We start from the raw sequence: 18,988 nt of genomic DNA, 5'->3' as shown, positions 1-18,988 counted from the left end.
ATTTGTTTTCAACAAATTTTATGCAAGTCCATTACTCTCATTTATTGTGATGTGTACACATTTGAAGAAATTTATAATCCCCTCCGCCTGCAAATATTTGGTTTATTTTTTGAGAGTATGCTAAAAATCATTCTGGACTACTGATAATTGAAATATTTAGTTGTAAGATTATTTAACTTTCCTTAGTACAAGTGTTCCTGCTGAGTTGCACTGCAGGCTGAGATTAGTCTAGTTTCTAGGTCATTTTCAAGGGATCCCCAACCACTGCAACAAATATGTAATACAGAAGGATAGCTGATGTTGATGGAAAGTGGAGTCTTTTATATTATGTACAATAAACCTAATTTGTGATTCTCGCTATTATAAATTGAACAGAGTTTCTGATCATTAAAAATAATGCATTTATCTCATTTTGTGTATTTCTTAAAGTATTCAGTCACAATATCAATGGAATATAAAAGTTTATTAATCTACAAATTACAATACATTATTTAAAAAAAAACACCTTATTAAAAGATTTTTTTTTATTATTTTTATTTCTTTTTATTAACAGTCGAAATCTAGATGTATTTAAGGCACACACTAATTTCTAGTCAATAACAAAAACAATATGACTAGAAGTAGTTCAAAACTGCTTCAGATTTTAAGCTTATTTTCTAATTAATTTCTATCACAATTTTGTTAGTTAATTCATTAAAAGTTATGGTTTGTCACCAAAACAATGAAGGAGGAAAAAAATACAATAATTAACTGATTTCTTTTTACAACTGATCATTCTTCTATGCAAAATGAATGCATTAAAAATATCCTAACAAAGTAACTGGACATTAAATGACTTAATTATATTTCTATGTAACTTTTTATATTATTCGATCATTTGAACATTCCTTATTAATCTTATCACAAAAACAAAAGTATACCAAATAAATTTAACAAAATTCCATAATCAGTTCATAGTGCTTTTTGAATTCTAAAGATCGAAATGTGAAAGAGGTAGCATCGCATAATACTAATTATGGCACATTTGGAAATGACTCAAATAACAATGTAATACATAATATCTATAATTTGAGAAGAATATTTAGTTTACAGTTTTTTTTTTTTTTTTCCCTAGATATATCACTGGAAGTGGAAATTCAGCAAGATTGAAGTGATCAAAGATTAAAAATAACACACTGAGTGAACTGTGAGTTGTTTAGCAGACAAGAACATTTCAGCATCATATTTGATCACTATGTTATCTGAAAATTACAATTTGGTTATATGCAATGGTTAAAAAAACTGTATTATGTATTAATTTGAAAGTTAAATTCCAGTACAGTTCACCTCTCGCCAAAACAAACACTGTAATAAACTCATTCACTATAACAAATTACAACCCTACAACCAAATATATTTCTGAGATCCCTATGAGTTTGTTCTCAACGAGAACTGACTGTATATTATTTATGTTCACTATTTATGTTATTGGAAAGATGTATTTTTGAATGACTAACACATGCAACCAAAAATGAACTTATGGTTACTGTTATCCCAGTAATAAACTAATTTAATTACAAGCACTTTTTTCATTATTAATATATAATACTTCTATATCCAATAATTAACTACAATAAAAAATTAATGTCTTCATATTTCATTTCCTTAATTTCTATAGAACTTTTTACTTGATAAGAAAATAGAATGCAAAGAAACCACATCATTCACATTTTTACATTTGAACTTTATATGTAATTCAATTGAGAACAGGATTGGGTAAGTTGTTCTGATGTTATATTTTCAGGCCCCATCAAAAATAGTTGGAGACAAACTTTTTTTTTTTTTTTTTTTGAAGTTTGTCAGCAGGCAGTAGATTTCACGCTGCATGTATATAAGCAACAAGGTTTCGACAAAGCTCCTGTTATACTGACTTGCATGCAGTTTAACTCACTAGTATGAAAAAAAATCAGACATGAGCTGGAACTTTTTCAGTTTATGCTAAGAGAGGTCCATGCTAAATCTTTTTAGGCTTTATGATTTCTTTCTTTCTTTCCATTTTGTACAAGTTATGCTTTCACAATGCTATCTGCCTCACCTTGACTATGAGCAAGTTGATGAATACAAATAGTGGAAGGAAAACCTATCCATTAAGAGTTAGCAATATGTGATAAAACAGATACACAAATGTAGGAGAATTCTGTTATGGGAAAAAAAAATACAAAATTTTTTTGGAGGAGGATAAACATACACACATTAACCAATTTATTTCTCCTCTAAGATATAGCAATAGAGGAGAAATAAATCCCCCCCCTGCCCCCATTTCTAAGTAGACACGAATATACTTAGAGTTGTAATCACCTTAAGATTCTATGGTACAATGAATGTAATTTAATAATTATTCAAAATGTTTAAAATTTTTCATACTTATTAAAATAGAAAGTTACAGGAAAAGTAAAATATCTTAAGATATTACATGATTACAAGCATTTTAAAACATACTGTAAAGAATTTATATACCTATCATATGTATTATATCCCATTCAAGTGCCATCTCCTATCTAAGCGGTCGACTACCATGATGTGAATCATGGTTAACTATGGGCATTACAACATGTGGTGAGGATCCTGTATATTCTACATATTATCATAAGTATTCATGGCTGTAAATACGTGTGTGTGTGTTCACGGGACCGGTTTGCCTGTTCTGGGGATGAAAAACCCGAGTTTCCAGGTGAAAAAACTACTACCTCTGTATGAGACCAGCTAACTCATCTTTTAGTCAAAAGAGACCAGATAGAGGTTCCACACATCATGGATAGGAATTGAACCCAGGTCTTTGTCTATCTGATTGAGCTATGCAGGCTCTTATTGTACTATATATATACATTATTCAACTATATATTATATATATATATCAAATATATATATGTATATACCCTATGTGGAAAAAAGTGTCTAGACACACCCCATTCTGCAACAAAAATGGCAATCAGATCGATTGCAATAGATCACATGTGCCAGAAACCTTTAAAACTGCAGGTGAGCTCTTCAGACATACATTACTGTATATTGCCTACTCATGAAACATAGCCACATGTGTTGAGCTTACTGACTTCCAACGAGGTGTTATTATAGGATGCCATATTAGCAACCTGTTCATGCATACAATTGCAGAAAAATTTAAAACACACATAGTAGTAAATGAAAATGTGAGGGAATTTGTGAATACCAAGAAATGTTCAGGAAGGCCATGTAAATTAATAGAAAGTGACTGAGAGAGAACTGGTCCACATGGTTAGTCTAGTGGCTGTGCGCTTTGCAACCATATGCCTGGGGAAGGCGTGTCCTAGATTCGATTCCCGTCAATGACGTGAGGAGCTGAAGGATCTTCCTCAGTCATAGCCAAGTTAGCCGGTTTGGGACAGTAGGGGTTTTTCATCCTGCAAAGCAGGCAAACTGGTCTTGAGAACTCAACGTTATACACCGGGGCGTAGGGCTGACCACCTTATCCTGTGAACGGTTTGAGGTCCGATGATTAATAAACCCTCGACACCGCAAGGTAAAAGACGGTATAAAGAAGACGAGAGAGAACTGTGAGTGCAGTCATTCATCTTCACAAAATCATCACCAAGGAATTGCAGAAGTCAACAGGGGTGACCGCATGCAAAAAGACTGTTCGTAAGGAACTGCACAAGTTAAATTTTCAGGGCTGAGCTGCTGTATACATGCCATTAGATAACTCTTATGAATGCTAGTAAGTGACTTGCTTGTTTGAAAGAACATTGTCGATTGACCCTTGATCAGTGGAAATGAGTATGGAGTGATGAATCATGCTACACTGTTTTTAAATTCGATGGTCGTTTCTGGGAGTGGCATGATACCAGATAAATGGTATCTGTCAGCATGTGTCATCCCAACTGTTAAATTTGGTGGCGGCAGCGTCATGGTCTGGGGATGTTTCTCGTGGTAAGGATTCAGACAGTTGGTGGTTGTAGATGGAAACATGAACGGGACATTCTAGACAATGCTGCACTGCCTACACTTTACCAGTTTTATGGAGAGGGGCCATTCTTGTTTCAGTACAACAATGCACCTTTCCATAAAGCATGCTCCATTTCAACATGGTTTGAGGATATTGGTGTACAGAAGTTGGAGTGGCCAGCTCAAAGCCTCAACCTCAATCCTATAGAGGCCCTTTGAGATGAACTTGAACATCAGATTCAGGTTAGAATGACGTCCAACTTCTGTGTGTGAAATGACCACTGCTTTTTAAGAGGAATGAAAAAATATACCTGCAACTAGTTACCAGCACCTCATTGAAAGTGTGCCAAGGAGAGTGGACAATGTAACTGTGGCTAAAGGTTGGCCAACTCCTTATTGATTTTGCAGTAAATGCAGTATTGTATAAACAGAACTGGTGTCTGTGACACTTTTTTTTCTCACATAGGTTAGATTAATTCATTGCAAACATTATAATGCACTTGAATATAATGGAATAATGAAGCAACAAATCATTTTCAATCATGGAGTTTATGATAATATCATAAATTTAATGTGCAGGGTATTGTTTTTCTTTTAATCACATAACACAAATGGAGCATCAACAGATACTCCTCTTAATAGACATGCAAACATATACAGGTTTACTGCTATTTGGCAGCAATCAGTCAATTTTATTAAAATATGGATCATAAATAAAAAACTAGCTCCATAACACTTCCCAATGGCAAAGCAACCTTGTCTGCATGATTTTATCCTCATATATGCTTTGTGCGATAAATAAATCTTATGCCTATTCTTTGCTTTGATAGTTCACATAACATCTGGAAAATGCCAAAAGTGGATAACATGCTGCATGTAATAATACTAAAAAATACTTATGATGTCTCATAGATAAAGAGTAGCAAATGACATAACTTTAGCAAACAGTACTGAGTGATACATCATGCACTGCTCTCAGTATATAGAAAAGAAAGAAACAAAAAGCACAGAGTCAAGTCCCAATGGTTGGTTGATACCTCTACCAAAAATTGTAATACCAGTTGTCATATTTATATGGATACATTGAGAGAATTTCTGAATGTTGAAAAATCAGTTCAAATCTACATAAATATGTTGATTAATAGAATGATCTCCCTTAAAAATACAGGAAAGGATATCAACATTACATTTTTATTTTATTTATTAACTAGTTATTCAATCACTAAAAAGCTGTCACTTCATGAAGTTTATACTTAAATAATTGCATTTGGGAGTTATAAAAAAAAAAAAAACTATTACCTAGTCTGTTAGCTTAAATTTATCATTTTTTTTTTTCAAAATATAAAATTCATAGTAAAGTAGCAAATGAAAGAGTAAAAAAATTTATTACACTTTTAGTTACTGTAAATATAGATGTCACTAAATATAAAGTGAGACCCAATCTCATTTGCATTTATTGCAACTTACAAATAGAAACTAATATCTACTTCCTAATGGCTCAACATCTATTTTTGTAAATATACTTCATTTTTAGTATATCAGATTACATTACGCTTGAGGTTTAACTTAATTATTTTGGCTGCATGTGCACATCTTTGCATATTTCTGATTTATAATGAAAGAGATGAGATTCTAATTATAGTAAAAACAACTTGACATGAAATTCAGAATTAATTATTAACAGAAACTTCATTTTAGTATTAAATTTTTATGCAAATTTTTCATATAAAATTTCGCATGAAGTTATCACCAGATAAAAGATGTGAATACACTTTAAAGGAAACTAAAACTGTTTTGTATATAAAAAATAACTATAAATAAGAAAGAATGTCACACATGCTATGCCAATAAAGATATATGATTATAGATGCTGAGATCATCTTATATATGTAAAATGATCTTGGCATGACCTGCTGTACTAATAGGTTTCTATTCATAATGAATAACTAATTTTTTTTTCTTTTTTGTTAATAGATTACAAAAATATAAAAACATTATTTACAATATCTAAAACATTACTAAATTGCAAGGAGATTACATTATTATGTACAACATGTTTATGAATCAATTAATGGATTTGTCCTTCCTTGTCGTGTCTCTCTCTCAATCTCACAAAAAATTCTACTGATCCAGGCAAACATATACAAATATGGCAATTGATTATCAAGCTATTGAGCAGTTAAACTGTGCTAAGCTCTAGTAAATGGCTAAATGGGTGAGTGTAGATGTGGAGAAAGGAAGGAGGAAAAATCCAATACTTCAATTTAAGGATAACAGAATATAACAGAATCAAGAACAAGCTAAAATTAACTATCCAGAAATCTTTCAAGTGCAATATCTACTATGTTATACATTTGTAGCATCTTAAAATATGTATTCAAATATTTCATGTATATTATGAGATCTATATTTCAAAAATGTCTTGCAGAGTCAAAGATTAGGAAGACATAGGCCTACCTATATAAGTGTTAACAAGAAGATGGGAGAATGGTATATATATATGCTTCATATACAGATTATAAATCATAGGCCATGTCGAGTATTCAGTATGAAGCTATATTCAAAAAATATATGGATACACATTATCAAATACTGCATTTCCTATATAGCAGAAACTCTATATAATAATTTACTTATGCAATGACCTGCCCTTCTATTATAATGATGAATGTTATAATGTTCCCTAAAATATTAAAACTGCATTCCTTTGCTATGGAGTATAATACATAACAGCAAAATATTAGGCTATACCTCAGTATAAGGAAAAGAACAGTGAAATTTCTTTGCAGATTAGTGCACAGCCTCATTTCTTAAATTCACTTGTTTAACAAAATTAGGAAAAAAAACCAAGAACGAGAACACGATAATGTTTTGAGCAGACTGCCAAGTCTATAGTTTGTTGGCACAAAATAGAATGATTGTAGTGAGAGTCAAAACAATTTCTACACAATGCAATCTGTACACAGCTTCTAATGTTTACAAGTTAATTAAATATCCCTGATAGGCAAAGTATCTTCTGTAGTATCAGTTCTACAAGTGTCTGCAATTACTTCTTCTTTATAAGTATTTCTTGTTTGATCTTCTTTTTCTGGATTCAGTAATGGCTCATCATCACCATCATCATTTTTTAAATTATTTTCCTATAAAAGATTTAAGTCAATTCATGATTTACATATCATGCATAATGAAATTAACAAAAGCGGTCAACTGAGAAAACCTAATAACTCACAAACTTATATTTTCCTATAATTCTCTAGATCTCTACTTCGAAATACTATGAGATCTTTAATAACAAAAGATTACATTGTAAAACTCACACTATAAAAAGTTTCAATAAATTCACCAATTGTTTACTAACAAAGCTGTTGTTTGTAAACTTGTGTGGGAAAATTAATAAGGCTTATGTGATAACTGGCTGTTCTGTCCATGCTTCTTTTGTCATTTGTATTTACTAAATAAATATAAATAAATATAAACTCTAGAAATTTCAGTCATATATATGCATATTTTGCCTTGCTGCTGTTTTATGTTGGGCTCCCATACACAAGAGGTTGGTTGGTCAACCTACAGTACATTAATACTGTGTATGGGAAGAGAATTGGGAAACAAGGAAAACTTGTTGTTCACAATGAATTTGAAGGCCTGTGTATTATATTCTTTTGGGAAACACATGGGAGGGAAAGCTGTTCCACAATACAGTTGCAGTAGGAATGAAGGAGGAGGAAGCAAAACTATGAATATGGAGTTTGACTGTGAAGGGATGTTGGATCGTAGCCACATGTGTTTCAGTGGATTTGAGGATAGTTTTGATTTTAATGGATATGAGGACAGTTCTGATGAACATTTACCACAGAAATATTTATAGAAGATGCATGCAATAGATACTAGGCACCTGTGTGAGAGTGGAAGGAGTGAGTTGGTAAGAGATGAAGTGTTAATGTCTGACTGTTGATACTATGGACAAGAACCTAGTATACTCCTCAGCTGGTCATAATTTCATACTTTTGACGTAATCCTTTCTGAGTTGAACATCCATAAACTTAGCCACTTCCCAAGTCAGTACAACATGACCACTGTTACAAACTACAGACAGAACACTCACATCTTTAACTGTTCTGTCTGCAGTTGAAACTCCTCTGACACTATAATCAGATCTAATGTTCTATGACCTTGAGTTTTTTCTTTCACATGCTGCTTAAGGAAGTTATCTTGCAACAGCTCGATAAATTTGATTTCGTTCTTCTGATGATTTTGCTGCTGCCTAATCAATTGTTCAGTCACCAATGATGATAACTTAAACATAAATAATATTTAGTTGGTAATGCATTTCAACCTACAGACCCCTATTAGCTGTGTTAAATCTTGAAGAGATTTCACTAAGAAATATTTCATTCGGGATTTAACAAGCTTTAACACACCAACAAGGATATACTTGTATATAAGTAGAATTGTAAATTACTGGAAAGCCTTAAAGATATTTTATCTTGACATTGAATGATTCTATGTAAAGGATTTTATGCTTTGTGTGTTTAACAAGGGAAGAATAATTTGTGATATATGCGTTAGCGTATAAAATTATGAGTCCAAGATACGCGAGCGAGACACTCGGATTAGCAGCAGAGCCTACGGCAGTCATGTACGCATGGAGCATGCACGAGCTTCCCAGAAGACACTATGAGAGAAGAATGGAACCAAGTGCAGAAGAATGGTGATGGGCGAAAAGGTGCAATATAAAAAGGCTTGGCTCCAAAGTTTGGATTACTTTGTTCTCTTGGATTCCAGTTTTTCCTCGTGCTCTCCTGTTCAGCATCGGTGCCCGTCACTCGAGGGCCCCAGCTCGAATTGTTTCCAGAGATGTGTAGGTGAACCCGGCCAACAGAACGATGTCTCGATGGAGATAAGCAGCCAAGTAGCGAGCCAGGTGTGGGCATTTTGTCAGCATACAGAAGAAATCTATGCAGGCGGACCGTCATGCTAGACTACATGGACCAACTTAAGCAGAGCTGTTTCTCGTCCACATCGGAGAGGATAAATCATGATAGCGAGCTCCAAACCAGGCCCAGGTGAGACAACCGTTAAGATAAAGAATAAGTAAGCTGTAAATGGAATTGAAGATCGAGGGATAGACCAAGAAGTCTTAAAGATCCGGTAATGTACAAACCTTAGTCTCTTTTGTTGTGGAAGAAAGAATTATTGTATAATAGCAAACAGCAACATTCATTAGTAGAGCTCATATTATGTAAGAGGCAGGACTTTAGTATTTAGTCTAATAGCAAAGTGTTGCAGCTCTAGGAGCATAGTCTAATGTATTGTAAATGTCGATCATGTTTAGTATATTATAGTATAATCGTACGTGAAGTTAATTGAATTAATTCCTGGAAGGAATTGTAGATCAAAGAATACAAAAGGACAATCAATTGATTTGATAGCATTGTCTTAAGACAAGATTCAGCTATATAAATTATAGTTTGTTATATTAAGTTCCGTAACTTAAGAAAGATTAAACAGAATGGGCGAAGAAAGATTAGCAAAACAAGTGTTCTCGGCCAGGTTGGCAGCAAAACGACCCAGAGGAAGACCAAGATGTAGCTGGATTGATATGGTACAAAGTGCCTTAGACGATAGAAATATAAGATCTGATAATGTTGGAGTCTTGACAAGTAACAGACTGATTTGGAGGAAAATTGTAGACAGGAAGTTAGTAATGATGTAATTTTTTTCATGTAGTACTGTCATATCCTGTACACCCCCTGAGGGTACATGGCAGGAATTTGATGATGATGATGAACTTAAGAAAGTGATTATCTTAGCTGAGTGTATATTTGGTGAAAGTGTATTGCATGAGTTTAATAAATGAACCTTTGTAATTTTACCTAATAGTTGCTTGATAAATGAATCCGATGCACCACTTATTAATTAGAACCTGAGTGGAATTTAATTGTTTAACAGAGACCATGACTGCAAACTAGAGTTGGTACAGGAAATTTAGCTGATTTTGAACTAAGTATTTTAATAGAATGATTAACCGTCTGTCTGTCTGTCTGTCTGAGAGTTAACTCCTTGATTAAGAAGCTTTTCTAATCTAAGGGTTCTGGATGGTGCAGCAATAACAAATTAATTTTACAGAACCTAACGAGGAGGTAACTCCAGATATTTGTAACAAGGGAATTGGCTCTAGCCAAAGGCAATCCCCTTGTTAATCTAGTTCACACACGTGATCAATCTAAGTGACGGCCACTGAGCACAAAGGAGATTAAGCACTGAATAGGCATACAAGGAGAGGTATAAGTAGTGTTTCCATTACAACTAAAGGAGTACAATTTAAGGATAATTACAGAATAAGAATTCAGATACCTCACATTCACATGTACACAAGTTAATACAAAAGAATACAAAAAAGACATTTGTAACAGCTGGATAGCAGTTGCATTAACCACTTGGCCAACTAGGCTGGCACCAGTTAGTATATATCTGCCTCTGACAGCAGGTCTCAATGTTACAACTGAAACCCCAACAGTCCTTATGGAGGCAGTTGAATGTAAGAATGAATATAATATGCCAGAGCAAATAAGGACAACAAATCTGAGTGGGATAGTTAATATAAGGCATCAAGGTAGGGTTGGGGCTAATAGGGGTCTTAAATTCATGTACACTGATACTAGGAGTATTAGGAACAAGAAGGAAGAGTTTTTGGCCATGGTTGGCACTTCCAGACCACAGGTTATAGGTATTAGTGAAACATGGCTGCCTGTAGATGATATAACTAGTGGGATTGAATGTGATGGGTATAGTGTGTTCAGGAATGACAGAGAGAATAAAATGGGGGGAGGAGTATTGTTGATGATAGCTGATGAGCTCCAGCCAAGGAGAATAGAAGTTGAATTGCAGGATAGAGAAAAGAGCACATTTGAGGCCATTTGGTGTGAGATTGTGGCTAGCAGAACTAAATATACAATTGGGTGCTGCTATAGACCAGGTGATGGAAAAGATGGTGGTGACAGTATGCACAAGCAAATAGAAGAAATGGGTGGAAGGAGGGTGATTATTATGGGAGATTTCAACTATGGTCGCATTGATTGGAGTGAGGAGAGGACACACGGGAGGAAGGAACTGGATTTTATGCGGTTATTAAGGGATAACTATCTGCGACAGCATGTAATGGAAAATACTAGGGGTCAGAGAGTGCTTGACCTAGTAATTACATCTGAGGATTTGGCTGTAACAAATATGACCACATTGCCACCAATCGGTGAGAGTGATCATAGGGTCTTAACTTGGAAGGTGGCTAAAGGTGTAGAATTTTCAATTAAGACAGGGTACATGTGGAATTATCGGGCTGGAAAGTATGACAAGCTTAGGAGTTTGATTGGTTCAGTGCCATGGCATGTACAACTGCAAGGACTAGAAGTTGATAGTGCATGGGAGGTAGTTAAGAAGTGCTTGCATGAAGCAATGGCTGACTGTATACCTAGAGTCCGAATAATAAATCAAGTAGGGGTTAAATGGATGAATAACACCATTAAGCTTGAGTTGCAAAAAAAGAAACAACTATGGAGGAAATTTAAGGAGAAGGGTGACCGGCAGGAACATGAACGGTATAAAGCACAGGCCAGAAGGGTGACGAGTGTGGTAAGAAAAGCAAAAAAGGATTACGAAAGAACATTGGCCACGCAGGCTAAAGAGAATCCTAAACAGTTTTTTAGATATGTAGCAAGTAAAAGGAAAAATGTACATGGCAGATTGATTTTAAAGAATGCCGATGGTAGGGAGGTAACTGAATCAGTTGAGATAGTTGAGTTACTGAGTGAGCACTTTGCAAAAGTATATCATCCAGGTGGTGACATTGCAGAAACGAATAACCCAGTAGATTATACGGGAATTGTGGTTAATGAAGTGGAGGTGAGTAGTCTATTACATAACCTCAATGTCAATACATCTGTGGGATTGGATGGTATACCAGCTCGTGTTGTACGAGAAGCAGCTAAAGAATTGTCAGTACCCTTGACCATTTTGTTTAATTTGAGTCTCGGGTCTGGGTTAGTCCCGAGCGGGTGGAAAGAGGGGAAAATAGTTCCACTGCATAAAGGTGGTTCCAAGACTGCTGTTGTAAATTACCGACCGATTAGCATATCAGGAATCATTGTCAAGGTCTTAGAGAAAATAGTCAAGAGGAAAATACAAGATTGGATAGAAGAAAATGGGATACTGTATCGGGGACAGCATGGTTTTGTGAAGGGTAGGTCATGCCTCAGTAACTTGCTCACGTATTATAACACAGTGACGGCTGAACTGGATAAGGGTAATGGGTTTACGGTGATTCTACTGGACCTTGCCAAGGCCTTTGACAGGATTCCACATGGAATTCTAATCAGTAAATTGCAGCATATGGGAATGGACATAGGGTTGGTGAGATGGATAGGAGGGTGGTTGACGGAGAGATATCAGAGAGTGGTTTACTCGGGAGTTGAGTCCACAAGACGGCCTGTGACTAGTGGTGTGCCACAAGGATCTGTTCTTGGACCACTGCTGTTTAATTTGTTCATAAATGATATAGGAAATGATCTGAGAGGAACAGTTCATTTGTTTGCGGATGATGCGAAGTTGGGTAGGGCAATAGTGAATGCAGATGACGTCAAAATTTTGCAGGATGATTTGGATAGATTGGAGGTCTGGGCTAAGGAGAATGGATGTCAGTTTAATGTGGCAAAATGTAAGGTTATGCATTTTGGGGTGAAAAGATTGGCTGCAGTTTACTGCATTGGTGGAACCCTGCTCCAGGAAATTGATGAGGCACGAGATTTAGGAGTGTTGGTAGATAAGGAATTGAAATTTAGGGGACACGTTGCAAAAGTGACCAAAACAGCTCATCAAATCACTTGGTTGCTGAAGAATACGTTGACAAGCAGAGACAAGCAGGTTATTGTTCCTCTCTATCGAGCCTTGATAAGACCCCATCTAGACTACTGTGCTCAGATTTGGTCACCTAGGTTTCTTCTTGATAGGGAGGAGGTGGAGAGGATCCAGAGGCGAGTGACCAAGATGATAGCAGGTCTGTGGAATGAACCGCATGAGAACAGGTTGTGGATTTGTGGGTTGCAAAAATTGGTTGATAGGCGGAGGAGGGGAGATATGATTGAGACATTCAAATTACTGAAGGGTTTCTATAAAATTAATTCAGAAGATATTTTTGAGAACAGGGCTGATTGTGGGAGGACTAGGGGACATCCATGGAAACTGGGCAAAAGTGTGGTTAGTAAAGGTGTTAGAGCTGGGTTCTTTACTTTTAGAGTAGTGAATGAGTGGAATGCGCTCCCTGAGTCTGTGGTGGATGCTGTGACAGTGAATGAGTTTAAGGCGAGGTATGATAGATACTGTATGAATGTCAAATAGTTGTGATGAATATGATTTGGGGCCTCCCTCGATGAGTCTAATGACTCCCTGGAGTTGCCCGTAATAATAGTAATAATAATAGTAATAGTAATATTACTAAGGCAACAAACTATCCCTTTGTTTTTAATACTCATGGCATTTGTGTTTAGGTATACCTGCATGTGTTTTTTTTTATATACTCACTTCTGTAGTTTGCATTATTTTATTTTTAACATGGAATGTTAGAATTTTAATGTGTTGGTTGTCCTTTTTCCTGGTTAAGGGTATCATACCCTTTTTCAAGTCTAGGGTTCTTCCCAACTTGTTCATCTGGTTTCTACTTGTGTGAGGCTTAAAAGTAATAGATGAGTCTTCTGATTTTGTTGCCCATCATAACACAAGTTGCTTTTTACAAACCCAAGACTGTCGCGCGCGCGCACACACACACACACACACACACACACACACACACACACACACACACACACACACATATACAGTGGTATCTCGCTAATCCGAACCCTCCAGTAATCCAAACTGCAGTTTGAAAGAATAAAAAGTTTTATTTATTACATATTATTTTGAGTACTATTATTTTTATTTAATAATTATTATTATTACAATACAGTATAACTACGGTGATACACAAAAAGAGGAAATTCAAAACGTGCATAATTTGGTTAAAAATATAATGGATTACAGGTAGAACTGAAAGTGAATTAAATCAAATCAGATGCTGAAATTATAAATATGATTTAGAAGATGATAAATATAGGATGAATTATCAGACAATGATTATTACTATTACTATTATTATTACTATTATTACGGGCAACTCCAGGGAGTCATTAGACTCATCGAGGGAGGCCCCAAATCATATTCATCACAACTATCTGACATTCATACAGTATCTATCATACCTCGCCTTAAACTCATTCACTGTCACAGCATCCACTACAGACTCAGGGAGCACATTCCACTCATTCACTACTCTAAAAGTAAAGAACCCAGCTCTAACACCTTTACTAACCACACTTTTGCCCAGTTTCCATGGATGTCCCCTAGTCCTCCCACAACCAGCCCTGTTCTCAAAAATATCTTCTGAATTAATTTTATAGAAACCCTTCAGTAATTTGAATGTCTCAATCATATCTCCCCTCCTCCGCCTATCAACCAATTTTTGCAACCCACAAATCCTCAACCTGTTCTCATATGGTTCATTCCACAGACCTGCTATCATCTTGGTCACTCGCCTCTGGATCCTCTCCACATCCTCCCCATCAAGAAGAAACCTAGGTGACCAAATCTGAGCACAGTAGTCTAGATGGGGTCTTATCAAGGCTCGATAGAGAGGAACAATAACCTGCTTGTCTCTGCTTGTCAACGTATTCTTCAGCAACCAAGTGATTTGATGAGCTGTTTTGGTCACTTTTGCAATGTGTCCCCTAAATTTCAATTCCCTATCCACCAACACTCCTAAATCACGTGCCTCATCAATTTCCTGGAGCAGGGTTCCACCAATGCAGTAAACTGCCTCCAATCTTTTCACCCCAAAATGCATAACCTTACATTTTGCCACATTAAACTGACATCCATTCTCCTTAGCCCAGACCTCCAATCTATCCAAATCATCCTGCAAAATTTTGACGTCATCTGCATTCACTATTGCCCTACCCAACTTCGCATCATCCGCAAACAAATGAACTGTTCCTCTCAGATCATTTCCTATATCATTTATGAACAAATTAAACAGCATTGGTCCAAGAACAGATCCTTGTGGCACACCACTAGTCACAGGCCGTCTTGTGGACTCTACTCCCGAGTAAACCACTCTCTGATATCTCTCCATCAACCACCCTCCTATCCATCTCACCAACCCTATGTCCATTCCCATATGCTGCAATTTACTGATTAGAATTCCATGTGGAATCCTGTCAAAGGCCTTGGCAAGGTCCAGTAGAATCACCGTAAACCCATTACCCTTATCCAGTTCAGCCGTCACTGTGTTATAATACGTGAGCAAGTTACTGAGGCATGACCTACCCTTCACAAAACCATGCTGTCCCCGATACAGTATCCCATTTTCTTCAATCCAATCTTGTATTTTCCTTTTGACTATTTTCTCTAAGACCTTTACAATGATTCCTGATATGCTAATCGGTCGGTAATTTACAACAGCAGTCTTGGAATGATAAAGAACTCTAAGAAAAAAAGTGAAACATGAAGAGGCAGTTGACAGTTTTAATATGTGTATAAAATGGGCTAAGCAGAATGATACGCCATTCCACAAAATTTTATTGCTAATGCGGCTCTGAGAAGAAGCATTCGAAAAAAGTTTAGCTTAGAAGCAAAAGAAAATCAATGACTTTTTTTTTTTACAAGGAAATAAAAACTTTTTTTGTGTTATTTTGTGAAATTTTTTTTGTGTTGTGTACAAGTGATATTTTTTACACAAATTAAGTTATTTACTGAACTATGCAATTTTATTAAATCAGAATCCTCAACAATACAAGTATATACAAGCTAAATTTTTTACTAAAATAAACTTGTGTACTGTATTCTTTTTTAAGTTTTACATAGTGCAGTACAGTAGCTTTTTTTTTCCTATCAGTTAATTTATTTACAGAATTAAATTGATGTACCATTAGAATCTGATTATTTTGGTCTAAAAATTAGTTATTGTATCTCAGGGGAAAATTTGCTAATCCGAACGAGCACGGTTTTTATTAGTTCGGATTAGCGAGGTACCACTGTGTGTGTGTATGTGTGTGTGTGTATATATATATATATATATATATATATATATATATATATCAGCAATTCCTCTGAATGTTGGATCAGTTATTCAGCTGAGATGAGGTTGCCACGTTTACTTTATTTTGCATTATGATACTTGGAACCTAAAGAAGTCAGATAAGAAATGGATATCTGCTTTTGAGATGTGGTGTTACAGAAGGCTGTTGAGGATACTGAAAGGCATACAAATGAATGGGTGTTAGAAAAGATCAGCAGAACTTTAAGGCTTCTTAAGGATGTTGACAGAAGAAAGTTAAAATATTTTGGACACATAGAAAGGATGAAAGGGGACATCTCAGAACAGTAACAGAAGGTAAAGTTCCTGAAAAAAGAGGCAGGGGTAAACCGTCAATGAGATGGATGGATGGCATGTGTGGAGTGACTGATCTTCAGAGAGCTGAGGCTGCCAGAAAAGCAAACAACAGGACTACATGGTGAGGCCTGGTGTGGCACATCACCGAGAATTTGAGGCAACCATACGGCATCTGTGGATGCCCAGTGAAGTGAAGAAGAACCAATATGGGCAAAGTGAATCAGCAGATTACATGCTTGACAACCTGCATGCCACAGTTAAATAGAGAAGAACTGTTTCCCTGAAAAGAATATGCTTCAGATTATTCTACACACTTTAAATCTAAACAAACATGCATATAAAAAAACTTCCCAAACATCTGGAAGGTTGTTTAAATCAAACAACAGTGTCCACCTCTGACTGCCCAGAGGGCATGGTCCAAATATTTGAATGTCTGCTTCATATTTTATGCGTTATTCAAATTACTTTATCTTTATCCTTGAAAATGCTACAATTACTTTAGAGAAAATACTGGATTAAAATATTCAAATTTTTTTTACTTCTGTGTAGATCAAACACCATTCAAGTTATTTATGAAAATGAACCAATAGGGCAGGGGTGGGGAACCCCTAGCCCGTGGCCGAAATTTCGCCCGTGAGTCTATTTCAAATCGCCCCTTTGCTGATGTATAACACTTTGAGATCAAAATATAGTAATCTGCCTATATTGGACTTTTACAAATCTATTGATTTTGAAAAATTCCCTTCTTTAAAAAATAATGCCTTGAAAATGGCTTCTCCGTTTTCTACTACTTATCAATGCGAGCAATTTTTTTCAAAATAAAGTCTGGCAAAAAAATCGCCTTCGTACAAGACTCACTGACGAAAATTTCGCCAATGAACTACAAGTAGTCATCTCATCAAGGGCAGCTAATATTTCTAAGCTTTCACAAAAAAAAATCAGTTTCAGCCTTCTCACTAAAAGGTTTAAGATTAAAGGTAAGCTTCATTAACTTTGATGAAATATTTATTATGCTATTATTGCTTTAATAAAGTTCTCAGTTAAAATAAAATAAATATAATTTTTTAAATAAATTAAATATAGCCTTTGCTTGATTGTTATAATTATATGTCTACACAATTGTAATCAAAAGATACCATATCAGATGAGAATGTTGCACACTACATACACTGTACATTAGAGTTAAAATTTGCCAGTTAAAATTACTAGATACACATTGTGATGCGGCCCTCGGATTACCTAAGGTTGGAGGTTGGATAGCCCTGCTCCAGATGATGACTTTAACGTGAAGGTTGAAATGTTGACTGATTATTATTATTTTTTTTTATTATTATTATGTAATACCTCCAGGGAGTCCAAAGACTCACCGAGAGAAGGCATCTGCTCTTCAAGTTTCCATCTCCACCAACCGCAACTACCTTCATCTACACCAACGCCATCTACTGCAGACCACCTTCACTAGTATTTTCACAGACAATATTTCACACACACATCCATGCCAACAGCGGGATTTGAACCTGCAGCCTTTTGGCTGGAGAGAGGATATGCTAACCACTTGGCCAACCAGGTGGGCTTTCAGTTTATATTAAACTGAGGTTTTACTCTTATACAGTAGTTGTTTCCATAATTTTTGAAGATTTATTCTGATCACTGTGTAAGCATGAAGGAAAGGATATTCTTATGTATTTTCAAACAAAAATAACTGTAAATATTAACAAAATAGTTCAAATAGAAACTCATAATATTTATCATGTATCCAAGCTAATTTAACCCCAAAATATTTGGTCAGTTCAGTATTAAAGATGTTCTCCAACTTGAAATTAAATCCTATCTAGATGCAATGACACTTAAAGGGCTTTTCAGGTAAAAATGATTTAGCCAGTCTCAAATGGAGGTGGAAGGATTTTTTTCCTACTTTTATTTTAAAAATTGCAAAACAAGGAAACTGGCCAGGAGAACGCATCCAATTAACAGATATAATATGCTGGCCTCAGAGCCAAAGTTGTATTAGCCATAATTTAAAATTCATCCATAAATATTTCAATATTCTGAATTTTAGTAGCCCTTTCTGAGAAAGATCAGGAACAAGGTGTCATTCTGGAAAAATGTACACCTTTGATTATATTTGTTTCAAATTATCAAATGTGCCAAATACAAGACTGATACCATTAATATCAAGATAGTAAAAAAAGATTTTTTTTACTAACTTTAAACTTTTATGCTTCTCTTCTGAACATTTGTTTGAAAATATTTGAAAATACCTTCAAAACCAGTAAGAAGTTTAATAAATATATTACATAAATGTTTAAGGTAAAAGAAAAAAATCATTACCTGCCTAACAAAACAGGTTTGAATAAGAAGAGGCAGATTTGCAGAAAGCACTTTGCAGGATAACAAAATTAATTTGAATTCACAAGAAAATATAAATTAGGATTAATACCATACAAGTATATAAGTTAGTTCACAAAACACAAACATGGCTTCAAAGAATTGTAGGAAACTATTATTCTCAACTAGAATATTCATTTCTTGAAATGGTCTAAACAGCAA

The 18,988-nt window shown here is 35.2% G+C and overlaps 1 protein-coding gene and 1 long non-coding RNA gene across 2 annotated transcripts in view; one reads left to right on the top strand and one right to left on the bottom strand.

Annotated features, from left to right (window-relative positions):
* Positions 1 to 444: 444 nt before the first annotated feature.
* Positions 445 to 18,988, bottom strand: part of LOC150100092 (scavenger receptor class B member 1-like) — a 219,697-nt gene continuing 201,153 nt past the window's right edge. The window contains exon 15 of the mRNA XM_090402417.1: positions 445 to 7,100. Within this exon, the coding sequence (XP_090258543.1) occupies positions 6,948 to 7,100 (153 nt within the window). The 3' untranslated portion in view covers positions 445 to 6,947. The remainder of the gene's footprint in view (positions 7,101 to 18,988) is intronic.
* The window catches only part of LOC150100093 (uncharacterized), a 77,166-nt gene continuing 75,316 nt past the window's right edge, over positions 17,139 to 18,988 (top strand). The window contains exon 1 of the long non-coding RNA XR_016549231.1: positions 17,139 to 17,415. This is a non-coding gene — a long non-coding RNA (uncharacterized LOC150100093). The remainder of the gene's footprint in view (positions 17,416 to 18,988) is intronic.

The sequence above is a fragment of the Typopeltis vanoorti genome, chromosome 13 (genome assembly GCF_054136105.1).
Source record: "Typopeltis vanoorti isolate ZY-2024b chromosome 13, IOZ_Tvanoo_1.0, whole genome shotgun sequence".
NCBI classification, from domain to species: domain Eukaryota; kingdom Metazoa; phylum Arthropoda; class Arachnida; order Uropygi; family Thelyphonidae; genus Typopeltis; species Typopeltis vanoorti.
Note: the sequence above shows the minus strand (reverse complement) of the source record. Positions and strands in the feature narration are given on the sequence as shown.